This window comes from Lepisma saccharinum, chromosome 14, assembly GCF_977018435.1.
Source record: "Lepisma saccharinum chromosome 14, izLepSacc3.1, whole genome shotgun sequence".
Classification (NCBI taxonomy): domain Eukaryota; kingdom Metazoa; phylum Arthropoda; class Insecta; order Zygentoma; family Lepismatidae; genus Lepisma; species Lepisma saccharinum.
In genome coordinates, this window is record NC_139242.1 from 49,279,979 (window position 1) to 49,296,294 (window position 16,316).

Consider the following 16,316-nt stretch of genomic DNA (forward strand, 5'->3'; position numbering starts at 1 on the left):
AAAAAGTTGTTTTGTATCTCAGTTGCAACAATGTTCAACACACTGGCGTACGCAGGATGTGAATTATCGGGGACATTTATGCGGGGAAAAAAGCCGGGAAAATTCCAACCAATTTCGGGAATTTCGAATCCGGATTTCCCGCGTGATTGTCACTTGTCAGACGCTCTACCGACCAGATCACCGCAGCTCCTTGGATGAGTTCCATACTTTGATTATTTCAATTTATTTTAATATATTTTATGTATTTATGGATCTTCTTCACCCTTGAAATGTCTCACCTCGTTGACCAGACAATTATTTCGTAACAAAGAAACAAAAAAATGCTCCCAGGATTTGATAAAAATCGAATGACTAGAAAGTAATTTCGTTCTATTGTTTTCATAAATACTATATTTATATAGATCTCTACTACTTAATAGTAGTAGTAGTGGTATTAGTAGTATTATTAGTATTAATTCAGCTAATTAATTAATTATAAGTATTATTAATTAATTGTGATTATTATTATTTAATTAAAGTATAATAAAACAATGGTATGTGAATTTGGAAAAAGTTTTAGAAATAACACCCCCCTTGATGAAATCCTGCGTACGCTACTGAATCCAACATGTCAGAAGTTTCGGGGGGGGGGGTTGGACCCTAGAAACCCCCCCTCTAAATACGACCATGATTAGAATGGTAGCTGTGAAGTGATCTTACGCGTAGGAATATAGTGCATGCGATAAAGTCAAATCACCCAACGTATATGTTATTTCGAACTTTTGGGATCTTGTAAAATGGGTAAAATAACACCAGAAGTAACACACAGGAAAGGAACTATTTTTCTGAGTTTATGTGGTTTTGTTTACATTAATTTCCGTCTTACAGTGGATGGAGAATAGTATAGTGACGAAAGTAACTAAAGTGCAAAATAGACGAGGTGTGTAAAGGGAGACCTTTGGGAAGGCACTTCACTACCTAGTTGGAGGATAAAGAGTCTCTGACGCCTAGAACCACTGCCAAGACATGTTCCTACGTACTCAGAGTTCCCGCAAGCAGGATCACTTGTTTGCGTAGTTATAGTGATTTTTGTTCTCACATTACATAGTTCATAATAAGAAATTTCTACAATATTAATTTTCAGGGTTGTATTATAAGCGGTAAGGGTGAAATCTTCCCCTATGGAAACAGCATCTACCAGTGAAGGAATCCTAGAAATATATCCCGATGCACCCAAAGAAGGTTGAGAGGCTACCTCGTCAGCAAAGGTTCCGGGTTCGAGTCCTTCCTGGGAATGGCTGTTTCCTTGTCTCTTTCATTCAATTTAATATAATCAATATTCATCCTCAACGTCGCCATTAGTCAATTGTGGAAAAAATGCGACGTCAAATAAGAGAAAATACGAAAGAAGCTACGAGAATCTGCCCAACTAAAAATTATTCATTGTCAATGGTTTTAGATAAGAAAACTATGTTTGTTAATTTACTGGCTTGAAATATTTCCCTAATCGTGAAGTTGTAATCGAAGTGTGGACACACAACAATTTTAATATCGATCAATTCATGTGTTTATTTTCTCGGTTGTTTTCTACCCCTTTGGTTAATCACGATGATGAAGATGGACGATAGAACAAACAGAATGATACACCCATGCGTTAGCCAGTGTACGAACCTGGATCCTCATGCTTCGTAAACATTACACTGTCACGTAAACAGGAATCCGGCTCGGTGGCGAATGTGTTAAGTGGAGTTTTGATATCGGCAGCGAAGTTCCTGCGCATGGGTGCTCAATTTTATCGAATCATCACTCACCCTTGTCGTCGCGATTAGGCTAAAGTGTAAAAGGCGACGCTAAATATCAAAAGTACTAACAGGTAAGCAGGAAGTTAATCAATCAATCAATGAACAAAGTGAATGAACTAGAACAATAATTTCCCCAACTGAACATTACTCAAATATCGCTGGTTTTAGATAAGAAATAAATTGCATTGTCATAAATAAATCCGTCCATAGTCTTTCTTTTTACGTGTTGGGTTAAACGCGACGATGAAGATAGATGATGTAATGGGTGATGGATCAAACTCAACGATGCACTAATCTTACCCAGGACTTGAACCCGGAACCTCTTGTTGCGTAGCACGTATCACTTACCACTGTGCCACGTTGACAGGCATCCAGTTCTGTGGCCGAGCGCGTTTAGTGATATCGGGGTTCGAATCCCGGCCTGAACATTGGTGTTCAATTTCATCTAGTCATCACTCATCCTCGACATTGCGAAAAGCCAACAGTGGCAGAAAAACCTTGTTATGAGTAACAAGGATAAAATACGTAGAGTGAAAGTCAATCAGTCAATAAACAAAGTGAATGAACTATAAAAACCGTGAGAATAGAAATAGGTGTTCCCCAGCACAATACGTTTGACCCGAACAAAACAGCTCACATGTGCCTTAAGAAAATGAAGGTTAGAAAATATGTTTGTCTTACGTTCATAGGCCATTCCAAGACTGCCGATGCTGCTGGCGACCAGTACGGTCCACTTAAGCTAACGATAAAACAGCCAAACTCGACGAGACCAGAAATTAATGGACGACCTCGCAAAAACCAGAGTATCCTCACTGCGGAACGCAAGTGACAGCGTCCAGGTGATGTGTCGTCATGCGCACTGCCGACAGGCGCTTGTCGATCGCGCGTAGACTCTCTCTCTTCCAGATTCCGCCCGCCAGCCTCGTTACCATGGCGACGAGAGCGTCATGGTGCTCGTGGCTGGCACGAGTAGCGCATTTCTTTCCTTTAAAAGCGCGGGGTATGGGGGAACGACAACTCAACAAGACATCTGTCAAGTGCAGGGCTTCCTACAGGTGTTGCAACATTATTCAAGTGGTCAATGTGCGTTCAAGGTCGAATAATTAGAGATAATGGCTTTGAAAACTTTTTCAGGATTACAAGGTGCCCGAACGCCTCAGGTATATTTCATCCTTTATTTTATCGGTGTGGTTGCTCTGACGTAACACCTCTAAGCAGACTGATTCGTGATGACGTCATAATGGTTAAACGCTGAGAAATACCAATGGTAGTTAAGGTTGGCAGTCAAGGGGCGGTCTCTCTCCCTGAAAAAACCAGGGAAGTTAACTTATGCGCGAAAAGATAATGTAAAAGTAAAAATGTTCAAAAGCCTGGAAAAAGTCAAGGAGATTCTCAGGATTTGAAACTGAAGCGAAATATCACTGTTTCCCCCATATCTATGCCAGAATGTTCATCCTGTTAGACACCGCAACTCGCGGGCTCCTCGGTGTGTAGTGGTAATGTCGTCGCCTTGTAATCAAAAGGTTCCCGGGTCCGATACCCGGTGGAGGCACGCCGTTGACAAGCTGTCACAATGTACAGGATTGCGCACAAAAAAATGAGGCGATGGTGTCAGAAAATGTTCTCAAGCCGTTCTCACTTCTGTTGTGTTTGTTTGTGTGTGTTGACTTACAGGTGTTTTTGCAGTAATTAACCTAACCTAAGCTAATTTTTTCGAGTTTGAGTAAATTGGTATGATTTACTATTTTATTTCTAATTTCTCTCTCTCTTCTTGTCTAAAGAAAAAACAGTTTTTCGCACGCACTTTAAAGCTATCAAAGTGGCAACGTTCGATCAAAATCTGTGCGCAAAACAGGTCAGTGAGATTTGTGCGCAATCCTGGATCTAAAGTGTGCGCTATTCGGTTGCGGCGACTTTAAACTGTGGATCCAGTTCCGATTAGCCTATCTGTGCATAAGGTGGATTTATAAAACAACATCTGAACTCAAGTTACCGCCACTCATTTGTCTTTCGTCTGCATGCTGTTGTTGCCAAATATGGAGATTGACAGTACTGTTGCACGAATCATAGAAAGGGCAAGAAAATGACATCAAACAAATAATAGCAAACTCTTAGATGGCTCATTCTTTTCGACTCGCCACGCGAAATACCTGCTCCCTCCATTCGTGTTGGTTGCGCCCCCGTTGAAAATGTGGTAACCAAGGCCCTGTCCGAATCGGCAGCTGCTGTTGTAGTACTAATCTGCGGCATAGGTTTATAGTTGGAGAGCAGTTGGAGCACAACTCCTTGTAGCTTTACGCTCGGTAGCCATGTTGAAACTTTCATTTTGTAGAGGCAACGTTTACTGAGTAGACAAAGTGTGTTCGAACGGTTTAAGAAGTTCAAAAACAGTCGGACAAGTGTTAAGCACGGAGGAGGACCGCTATTGACGTCAACATTGAGCAAATCCGTGCCATGATTCTGACAAACCGACCAGTGACCATGGACGAAGTGGCAAGTCATGTGCACATGAGTCGCACATATTCTAACGCAAGTCTTGGGTGATTCTCTGCCCCTGATACACCTTCAGACCACAAAAAACAAATCACTTTTCGCTGATCTTACTTGGTGCAAACGAAGATTGGCGCGTTCATATTTACTATGCAACAACAAGAGAAGATAGTGAAATATACGCTACCGTAACGACAAACGCACACTCTATTGACAAGCGTGCGCAGAAAGCATCACAGCTAGCCAAAGACTGGCCCTCGTATACAAACAGAAAATATTGTTTGCTTGAATGATGTACAGTGAGTGAATGCTTGAGAGGCGAGACTATGTATGTTCTTTGTACTAAATATTTCGAGACAGATACTTGTCCTTCGAGACAAGAACGAAGTAATGTTTATAAATCGAGGCGAGACGGAGACTGCCAAATCTCGTCCCGTCTTGATACTATCCCAGTTTCGTTGCTTGTAGAGGATAGTCCAAGTCGACGAACCAACTTTCCTTATAGTCTATCGATTACGTAAAATGAGAAGCGCACATGAAATCCACACGAAACAAATACAATTTTTCAGGCCGTATTACATGTGGATGCCGGTATAGAATATATTTGTCAACATAGTGAAAATAAAGATTAAGTGTCATACATACATATACACAGTTGAAATATGAAGGAGTGGGTAGCCTCTGTGCCGAAGAAAGCGTTCGGTACTGCTTGCAACGTCAAAATGCCTGGCGCGTTTTTCCATAAAAGAGATTCCTTCTCCCCCTGCAAGGGCACCAACGGGAGGAAGAGCACTCACCCCCCATTAGATATCTTGGAAAAGCTCATAAAAGGGTGTTCTTTTTAAGAGTGATAGAACTTTCGATAGGGATAGCTGTCATTTGTTTTGTTTTGATGACATGTTTTTTTTGTCATTTCATATCAGTGAGCATTGGCAAATGATCATGGAAAGACTGACGCCGCAACAACGTTTACAAATTGTGGAAATATATTTCCAAAATCAATGTTCTGTTCGCCAAACGTATAGAGCACTTCGGAAATATCGGTGCTGTCAGTGAATTGGTCTCACAAGATCATGGGACCTAACGCCACTGGATTATTTTCTTTGGGGATATGTAAAGTCTCTGGTTCATGCTGATAAACCAGCAACAATTGACGCTTTGGAAGCCAACATAACTCATGTTATTAACGACATACGTCCCCAATTACTTGAAAAAGTGGTTCAAAATTGGACTGATCGAATCCGGTTCATCACAGCTAGTCGTCGTGGACATATGCCGGAAATTATTTTTAAAAAGTAAATGTCAGAAAGTTATCTTTCAAATGAAAACACAATTGGCTTCAAACTTATTTTTTTATGTGGTTTATTTCAATTCAAAGTTCTATCACTCTAAAAAAAACACCCTATATAATTCAAATGGTGAAATTGTAGCAATATTTTATTAGAAATAATATTGTTTTCTGCATTGGTGCAACCACGGGGGCAGGAGGGCAATTCCCCCCCCCAATCTTGAACGGAAGTCAATTATAGGGGGTCAAACATTGACTTCCAAGAGATCTTGAGGGTGGCAGAGAGGGGCAATTGCCCCACAGATTTCAAATTTTATATAGATTAAATGAAAATACATTTCGTAAAATTTTCTTCCTCGCTTCGCTCGGAATACCTACTTTTCTTAGTCTCATCAAGTTCAGAGCCGTACCTAGAGGGCGATGGGACACCTAACGTTCTAAATTTTAAAAGTTGTAAAAGAAGATAATGTCATGGCGTTCCGTGAAATTATTTGCTCCCTATTAAATCAATATTCTCAGTTTACAAAAAAATGGATCTAAACATTTTCTTGCTCGCTTCGCTCGCGTTTTTATTGTTTTGTATTGCAAATTACCAAAGAGAGAAGTAAGGGTTCTCTTCATTGAATGTGTCTTAAATTCATGAACAATTGTTTTGAGGAAGAGGAGCGTGCATATTTGAGTGACAATATACCTAGTCTGGCCATAAATACTGTTACAAACTTTCGGCTTGGACTATACATCCGGCTCATGAATCATGCTTGCGCTGAAGTTCACTCCTAACCATTGTGTGTTCATCTGTGAAAGAGCGAGCGTGTATCTTCTTGTGCTTAGCATAGAGTGGGGCGAATATGAAAACAGAGTAGCCGTAATTGCTCTACATATGGTTGGGAAGTCACGCACTGAGATTTCCCAGCCCCTAAAAATCCCGAAGATCAGCAAAAGGTTTGTGTATCAGACAATCCAGAGATTCACTGGGACTGGCAGCATGAAAGATCGCCCAAGAGTTGGTCGACTTCACAACGTATGATCAGCTGCGGCTGTTAAAGCAGCGATCCCTCGCATCCGCCAAAATCCCATCCGGAAGCAAGTGATAATGGCACAGGAGCTGAACATTTCACAACAATCAATGTTTATGGCACTTAATGAAGACCTTGGAATTGGAACTTACCGATGGAGTACTGGAAATTTCCTGACGACACAAGTGAAGAAGCAGAGGAAACTGAAATCGAGACGGCTCCTGCAGCGGTACAGCAATTAACCGAGAGAGTGTTTTCACAAGAGGCATTAGAATCACGTTGACTGCCGGAACGAGGGTGTTTGGTACGAAAAAAATTTGATCGGGACGAGATTGGTTTGGTGTTTTAAGTCCACTTTGTGCACAGTAAGGCTAATCGGGACTGGACCTACAGTTTATAGTGGGATCTGAACCGCTTTGTGCCTCCACCGGGTATCGAACCCGGGACCCCTAGATTACAAGGCAACGACGTTACCACTGCGCCATCGGGGGGACGGGATTGGAAAGGAAATATTGATATCCTGACGTTCGAAACTTAAAAATTCTCCATTTCTCGGACCATTTCGGTAAATTTTCGGAACGTAAAATTTTCGAAATTTTCCGATGCGATGAAAATATCTAATTAAACACACTATTTCCCCTTCAAGTGGTTGTTTTTACACTTCTGGAATAAAAACTGTTAATTTCAAGAAAATCCAGACACTTAAGTGCAAAAAAATATCAAGAATTAAAATAGGTTAATTTTCAATTCATAATTTTCACCCCGTCGGTTTGAATTTACTTTTTCTTTTACAGTATACGCTTCGACACGTAAAAACATGGATCTTAGAGACCATGAAGGACAGTAGATTAAGTGGTGTCTGTTTGATATCTGTGCATTGTGAAAAAGTACAAAAAGTCGAATCATCAACAAAATGGTAGATGTTTATGGAATGGAAACAATGCGGATCTAGTTTCAATGTAAATAGTAGACTCAAGTCTGAACTTCTATAAAACGCCAAAGTATTTTATGATTTGTGAAGTAGTAGTAATAATTATAAAATGTATATGACTGAAGAGCAAGGTCTGAAATTTTACTCTGCCACCGCCCCCTCCTGAGGTAAAACGAAAACTAAATCAGTCATGAACTATGTGCATCGTGACAAATCGTAGACACACTATTTTATATGTGGAGATAAGTATGCATATATTGATGAAATTCACAAATTGTACAGCATAAATGTGCTATTGATTGAATTTTTATCAAAACCCATAAGAAAACAACTATTTTTAAAATGTGCTTCTTTGATTTAAAACATGGATTTCTGAACAAATCCTCAGTATACGATATTCGACTCTGCATGAACAACTGTATTCGTGGTACCATCTAACGGTTGTTAATCAAAGTTTCTTGCTTCGAAGCAGATCGCACGTTACGTAGTTTTTCTTTTAGTCTCTAGATGTCGGGGCGGTTTGATTGATTCAGACAGCGCAGTAATTGGAAGAAAACTTCGTACAGCACCTGAACCTTTGAAATGTTGTAGTCTCCCTCCTGAAACTGATGTAACATTTTCCAGTTTGATTTTCAAACAAATAACTATTTGGGATTCTAGCGTGGTGAGTGCTAGTCTTGCCACTTAGGTTCAAGTTCTAGACTGGGCATGTTTGTCAGTGTTCCTTCATCAATGTCATCATCTTAAATGCTGATCTCGTCACGATTAGCCTCAAGATGAAAAAGGCAAGTAAAATATAAAAAAATGATACAAACAGGGGGGAAAAAGTTAAGTGAACGAAGGTTTCACAATTTTAATAAGGACTTTGCCTACTGTTTACGCGTGACTGGAATGACTGAAACTGGAAATCCTGATTTCAAACACTATTGCTTATTAACCGCCGGGGTAGCTTAGTCGGTGGCAAAAGAAAGAGAAAAAGTCGATAGGGCGTTTGACTATCATGCGAGAGACCCGGGTCCGATCCCCGACGGGGGAGAACCGGGATTTCTTCCCACCTGTTCAAGCGGCTCCGGCGCCCACCCAGCGTCGTATAAAGTAGGTACCGGGAGGAAACTGTGGGAAGGGGTGGGGGTTAAAAGTAGCCAGGGGCGTGGTGCAGATCACATCAACCCCAACCTTCGGCCGTGATCAAGAAAGTGTGGGACCCTAACTCCACACCCCCTATACGCCTACATGGCACAGGGGAGAACTTTAATTTTTTACTTATAACTAGTGAACTATATTACACTATGATATACGTGAGCAGTGATTTTACATTGTTTCACATAAAATTGAAGACTAACATTGGTAAATGCTGTAAGTGCCAAAATAATTCAATCACCGTTTCACGTTAAACTGTGAAATGTGCCATGCTCTATAATGTGGTAAAAGTGAAAAATGTGGCTGGTAGCCCTCTAAGTAGTTCAAAGGGCGTGTAAAGAGGTCACTAGTGTGCACGTTCTTACGGGCTGATGTGCTGAACGATGCGATTTCCCAAGACTTTCGCTTTTGGCACTTACAACGTTTACCACTTTTAGTCCTGAATTATATTTTAATTTCACACTTTCATTCTATAATAAAACAAATAGCGCCTGTTAACTATTTTTGATTGAAATATTTGAACACGTTTTTTAGGATATTTTTAACTAATCAAAGCAATCCAAGAGCTCAGAAAAAAAAATCAGATTGGTTGCTTAATTGGAAGCACCTGCGTCCTATAAACTCGTAATAAACCACACACAAACAATTATTATGATCTGACACCAGCCCCGTGAAGCGCGGAAACTGCGATAAGTGCCCGAGTTGCCACACCCTAACGGTTATTGACCCTGGGAGCTATTTATATCTCCCAATCGTCTTCGAGGGTGTTTTCCCTGGGGCGGGTGGAAATCTGAGTTGAGAAGTGGACGCTGCACGACTATAGCATTGCCTGTCCTGCAGCAATGTTGCCAAGTGTAACCATGTCTTTGTGGTTGTGTTTGCACTTTAAAAGCAAGTACAATGAGCTGTTTTTCCCGCGCTAACGGAGACCCACTCATAGCAAGACCTTGATTCTTGTTTGTTTTGGTGCTGCGTGCGGCTTTCGGCACCTTGGGACACGAAAGGAATCCTCGTCAGCCGAACACAATTAAACTGATCTTTGATTCTTTTCAGCTAATGATAAATATATCTTCTGCCGAGGGAAATATTATTTTTAAATCTGTATTTTACATGCCGTAAATAAGTTAATATTGCACATCATTCATATAAATGATTTTGTAATATTAGCTGTAGTAGAAATAGTCACATGAAATTCAAAATAAGAAATAAATCTGTTCTGACAACGGCTGAAATGTAGCTACCTTCAACATGTACGTTATAACTGTGTGCCCGCAAAGGGGGCACTTGCCCCCCTGAGATATGTGGGAAAAGTTCATGTAATTCGAATAGTGAAATTGTAGGTACATTTTGTTACTAATAATATTGTTTTCTGTGATTTAAGGCTTTAAGTAATTAAGTACTATTTCCAACGAAATAACTGGAGAACGTTTCATCAGAGATTTATAATAATATTGACTACCGTAAGGTGCCATGAAGGACGCGTATTAAGTTGTCCCTGTCTGGTATATATGCATTGTGAAAAAGTACAGAAAGACAAAACTGCTCGTCAACAAAGTGATAGATGTTTATGGAAAGGAAGCAAGACGAATCCAGTTTCTACTTAAATAGTGGATTCTCGTCTGAACTTGTCAACAACACCAAAGTATTTTCAATGCAATTTTATGATTTTAATAATAATCATAATAAATGGTAAAATATACGGTCCTATGACTGCGGGACAAGATGTGATCCATGAACTTTACTTTTTGACGAGCCCTCGTATATCAAGGAAGAGGAAAGTAAAAACATACATTTGTTTTAGTTCGTCAGAGCTTTCCTCTCACCTTAACCAATCAGTAGATACACGGTCGATAAATCGTTTCCCCGAGAGATTGGTACGTGTTGCTAATGCATATATGGTGCGTCTGTGACAGAACGTGGATTGGAACGTCAGTGATTACGCAATCCTTACGTCACCGAAAAGTACAGGACTGTCTGCAGTGAATTCACTACGTTATCGTTAAATGTCGCTTTCGTTTCGAACATGCAAGGTCTGATTGATTGCATTCTTGCACGAGGTTTGCGACATTTCCTGATTAGTTCCAACTAATTGATTCAGGGTTCGAATCCCACTTTGTATGAATATAGCATTCAAGACGACAAACGTACTTTTATTAACTTACGGAAGTCAAATATGAAGTTCGAATACAGAAAGAACATGGTTTTAGTATATTCTCTCAGCTACTGACTCCGTCTCCTCGGTACATCCATTCAGCCTCTTTTCTTTATAAAAAAAAGTCCTGAAATATGTACAGTGACCGGCAATAAAGATGGGACACCTAGATCCTGAAATACCCGCTTCTCTGCAAGGTGTCATGTGTGTTGCCTAACTGTACTGCGGTGAGCCGACTTCAACAGCAACCTTTCAATAGAAACTTCTGCTACCACCGGAGAGTTAGGCAACACACATAACAGGGAAGCCAGGATCTAGGTGTCCCATTTTTACTGTCGGTCACTGTACGTGTGTACAACTATCTATTTCTAAATCTATTTTAGGACAATTAAAGTGCACAGTAAATCTTTGAAGAATTTCAATTCATTGCATCAAAACGGTAGATTATTTTGTGTAGATAATTCAAGTGTTTGTTCATTTTTTTCTGATGGAAACTGTACCCTACCTACACTTCTCTATATTTGATTAGCTGAAAATTAGCTGAAAGGAAAATTTCTAAGGTTAACAGTCTTCACGAATTTCCAACCTGTGCACCTTACTACATCCACAGCTGGATCATATCTTTTTTTAAAAAATATAAAAAATTCCTCCCCGATTGCTCAGTGGTAGCGTCGTTGCCTTTTAATCAAGGGGTCCCGGGTTCGATACCCAGTGGAGGCACGTAGTGGTTCGGACCCCACTTTAAACTGTAGATCCAGTCCCGATTAGCCTTACTGTGCATAAAGTGGACTTAAAACACCAAATCAATCAATATCTTTTAAAAGGGTTGTACGACATATCAAATAAATTCGTGGGAAGATATAAGAAAATAACTGTTTAGAGGCAAAACAGATAGAAACATCAAAACACATTTATTCTATATCCTTGTCTATCTATATAGTATCAAAAAGTGTTGAACGTGAAGCCCATCTGTAATTTATAATTGCCTTAATTTGTAATTGTCATGACTAGACCTCGGATTTTGGCGTCTAAAAAGTGTGCTTTTAGATTCCTAAAATAGGTTCGAAAAACCCTACAATAGGTTCGAAAAATTCTAAAATAGATCATCAAAATTTTAAGTTATCCTGAAAAATTCTGAAGTAGGTTCAAAAAAATATAAATAGTTGAAAATTCCTGAAAAATACTGATTAGATACAGTCACCTATATCCTGAAATACGCACTATCTTGCATAACGTTATGTGTGTTGCCTAACCCTAAGGCGATGGCAGAACTTACCATTGGAAATTTGCTATTAAAATCCACTCTTCGCCGTATAGTTAGGCAACAATCATTTTTCATGTTATCCATAGTCAAACTTCGCAATTTTGTCTGTGAGGATCATCTTATATGCTAAAAATTGTCTTTGAACAAAAACATAGTCAGTGGTGCGAACTTCAATGCTAAAATGTTAGTTTGCAAGGCGTGAATGCCACAAAGCACAGAACTGAGCAAGGCCACACAGATCAGACCACTTTGGATTGTACAGGTAACAGTGGCACCAGACATTTTGCTTTGTTTGGATCTTTGAAAAATCACCATGGACTTGGAGGAATGGGAAATCGACAAAGAGTACGTTTCAAACACGTTCGTCATTGAATTTTTTCGTCACAAAGCAAAACAAATGCCTCTGTGTGACATAAAATTCCTGTAAAACGTTTAAAACTATAAAACTATAAAACTTTGTCAGTTGTTGCGTTTTTTAACGAAAAGCTGACATAACTTATTATTTCTTGCATACCTGTAATGGAAAAAAAAATAGGTTAAAAAGCTGAAATCCGAGGTCAAGTCATGACATACGGCCTTATATGATTCAGATCGACTTTGAACTTTTTGCTTGTCCTGTAACATCTTCTGACCTTGCTTGCCTTCGACATTTCGTATCGGATTTCCATCCAAAGTACAGTGTAAATACAATGAGGGATGACAGTTTTACTGGTAGACAAGAGACAAGAACTACTCCGGCTTGCTCTCGCGTGAATTGACTGTACAGGAAATGCCATTCAAAGCTCTGAATTCCTCGCTTCTCATCAGTCAGAATCGTCGCCTAATTTTTGACAATTGTCAAATGTAATTACATCCATTCGGTTGACAAAGCATTATCTCAAACAAGGGATAATTGTCGCATGCAGAATATTATTAAAAATAGCGCGTGACAGGTGTCACTATCGATTGGAGAGACGTGGGTCGCTGTATCGACCCAACAACCCTTGAAATACTTTGTGTCAACCAGTGGCGTAGCGCAAGTAAAATATTCGGGGGGCCCTCGGTGGGAAAAATATCGAAATGATGCCAGAGTGGGACGGGCGCAGAATAGTTATAAAATGAATTAACTTTAACCGTACCTTCCCATTTTTTGTCATCGACTTAGGCTGCATATCAGTTTAGAAATATTTTCTCTTACTTCAACGCGGAGGCACAGCCAAGATCTTCTTTTTAAGGAGGGTGGAGGCTTCACACAGCCAACTAGTTTGTCCGTGATCCTTTGAATTTTTGTTGGACCCTTTTCTTTAAAAAGAAATGTAGGTTACACATAATACACATATATTTAAAAATAATACTATTTGGAGAAATTGTTTAAAGGATAGTAAACTGTAAACCCTCCTTTTTTGGACTTGAGGTGGGTGCGCCTTCAGCCCAAAAAGCCATTCTCTGGCTGGCTATGCCAGGCCAAGATTCGACATAAGAGCCACTCACATTAAGCTTCTAATACTAATAGTGAGTTATATACTCAAGCAAACTTATCATTTCAGTTATGAACTGGACCTCTAGATTGTCGATAGTGAGCTAACAGCAAAAGGTCAATTGCAATCTGCTACGAAGAAATAGCAGCGGACTCGCCTTGAGAGAGAAAATTAAGCAGCGACTGGACTTTATTCACTGAAAATTTGTCACTCGATGAAATTCCGATTGAAGAGATAGACAACTTCGAGCACTGTATACGATGTATGCCCTGCGTGATGGAATTGGGGCTACTGGATCTATGGATAAAGGGATAATTGCCCCTGGGCTCCACCTCCTGAGTATTTGGGCCCCTCTGAAGTAAAACGTAACAGGTGTGAACAATGTGGGAAATTTATCTCTGATCATATTTCAATCTCATACTGAATATATTTGGTAGGAAGATACATTTTAAATATCATGTAATATTACTAGTAAAAAAGGCCATGTTTGTTGGATTAGTTATTGTGTAACAATAAGGCATCGACCGGTTGAATCTTTCTATTCGATTCACAACTGTACTACACTACACTACACTACGTAGCTATAAAGGTATGAGATGAGAGACGTTTCCTATCGATTGTCATTTGTGAGCAAGTAACGTGAGTTTCGGAGGAGACCCATAATATCAAGTTTGCCGGGCCCCTCTGGCTGAGACAATACGCCACTGCTTATTATCGCAGAAGTCGTCATATGATAATGTTACTGGGAACCAAATTTCTGATTCGTAAATCCATTTTTTAAATAAGCGACATTCTCTGTTGAATTTCTGGGATTATACACAATTTCATGAGCACAGAGAGAGAACATAGCGGAGCCTCTACAGCTTGGGGCCCACCCGCATTGCGGGGGCGGCCACTACGCCACTGGTGTCAACGTAGGAAATGTCAAGCACGGTGCAATGTTCAATATGATTGAGGTTCAACTGTATTTATACTTTGCCATTGTCTGAGACGATTTTGCCCGAACCAAATATGTCTCGTTCATAGTAGGGATTCATATATGGAGGAGAATATAATTCTCACCAAACACAGCGGAAAACAAGACGCTTCAACCGGCCTCCAGAAGCATGTTCTAGTAGTTTAGCAGCAGCCCAACAGATGTCTCTATCTCATTCAACGTCCTTGCATTGCATTGCTTCTTTGGGAAGAACGGATGAATGAATTCGATCTCACCCGAAAGTTCTGTTATTGTAAGACATTTGTTTCGAACTCTTTTCTAACAGGTTTTAAGCAGAAAAATTGTAAAAGTAAATTGTCAATTTGCTGTGCCTGTTAATATACTACGTAAGGGCTGCTGTCCTTTTGCAGTAGCGGCGATCGTGACCTGACTATCCCATAGGCGATGTTTTGAAGACAAAATTATCAGCTAATTACAAGACGATATAAAACGTACATTTAAAACGTTAGAGCCAATATGAAGCAACCTCCCGCATATTACTTGGAAGTAGTTTCGCGCTTGATCAAAGGAGGCAGCACTGGACATGTGATACGACGCGTTGTATTCGGTAATCGAGGTGTCTTTTTCCCTCCATCATCTTTGGATCTCACGAACAATGGGTGGAAAGATCCACGTTCTAACATGTCAAAACATGCTCCAGCTTGTCTTCGGTATCCTGGGTAAACCATTTGGTATGGCCATAAAGAATTTGAAAGCTGAACAAAGCCGGCAAAAGAAAGGAAAGCAGAGGATACCCAAAGTTTCTTGTTAAATGTTAGTTGTTGTTATTTCGCTCAAAAGTTAAGTGCAAACAATTACTCGTTTTGAAAAGTAACTCAGTTAAGATTTTAATTCAGTATAGTAACTATGAGTTTTTGCTTTCTAAATAAGTTGTAACTCTATTCTTCTGTGAAAACTAACTACAATTAGAGTCAATTTTCATTAAACCTCACATGTTTAAATATAAAAATATAGAGGTAATGATATTGAAAGTGAGCCCCTATACACGCGCAGTTCAACTCAGTGCATGTTTGTGGCACACGCAACCACTCTACACTACGCAACCATTCATTTATATATATATATATACTCGTATATATATATATATATATATATATATATATATATATATAAATGAATTCATTTTTTTTAATACTTAACGTTTTATGGGTATCTTGTCTTGAACGAAGAACCAGTAGCATATTCATAATCAATGTTGGGGATTACAAAACCTCATGTCCTACATATTCTAGAATAAATACATCTGAATTCACGAATAGCATCCAGTCCCTTTCAAAAGAGGTAGCCCATTACATCAGGCACATTCTTTCAGGTCAGCATGTGGTTCAAAATTTGGTTTTCATTGAGAGCAGAAAATTCTCTTCCATGCAAAAATGTAAAGAAAAGTAACTAATCTGTAATTAAGATTACTCGATCCAAGAATTGTTACTTCTGAAGACTGGATACGGCATAGACAGGGGCGCCGACTTGTCAAAATTATTGGGGGGGGCTCTGATCACTGAAATAAGTTAATGAATGACTCACTCTCTCCCTTTTTTAAGTTTTGGCCTCAGTGTTCGGAATCTCATAAAAGCCCATGAATTCCTCAAAAATATCAACATTTTTATTCACAGTTGGAATGCAGAATATTATTTGTCCACTGATGGATATGTCACAAGTTTCGTCAACGATAATAGCAAAATATTACCAACTTTTAATATCTGCTACCACGGAGTTCAAAACAGATCTCCCTAATATATCAATGATCTCGTTCTGAATGTCATGTGAGAGCCATTTGTAGCCCGAACGTCCCACTCTCCT

The 16,316-nt window shown here is 39.6% G+C and overlaps 1 protein-coding gene across 14 annotated transcripts in view; it reads right to left on the bottom strand.

The window, feature by feature from the left end:
- Nucleotides 1–16,316, bottom strand: part of LOC145998865 (band 7 protein AGAP004871) — a 280,450-nt gene that overhangs the window by 94,288 nt on the left and 169,846 nt on the right. The window contains exon 1 of one of the 14 annotated variants that reach the window (XM_083135559.1): nucleotides 2,463–2,638. The exons of the other annotated variants lie outside the window; for them this stretch is intronic. Coding sequence (XP_082991685.1) covers nucleotides 2,463–2,475 — 13 coding nt within the window. The 5' untranslated portion in view covers nucleotides 2,476–2,638. Of the gene's footprint in view, nucleotides 1–2,462; nucleotides 2,639–16,316 lie in introns of those variants that run through there. 14 annotated transcript variants of the gene reach the window in all.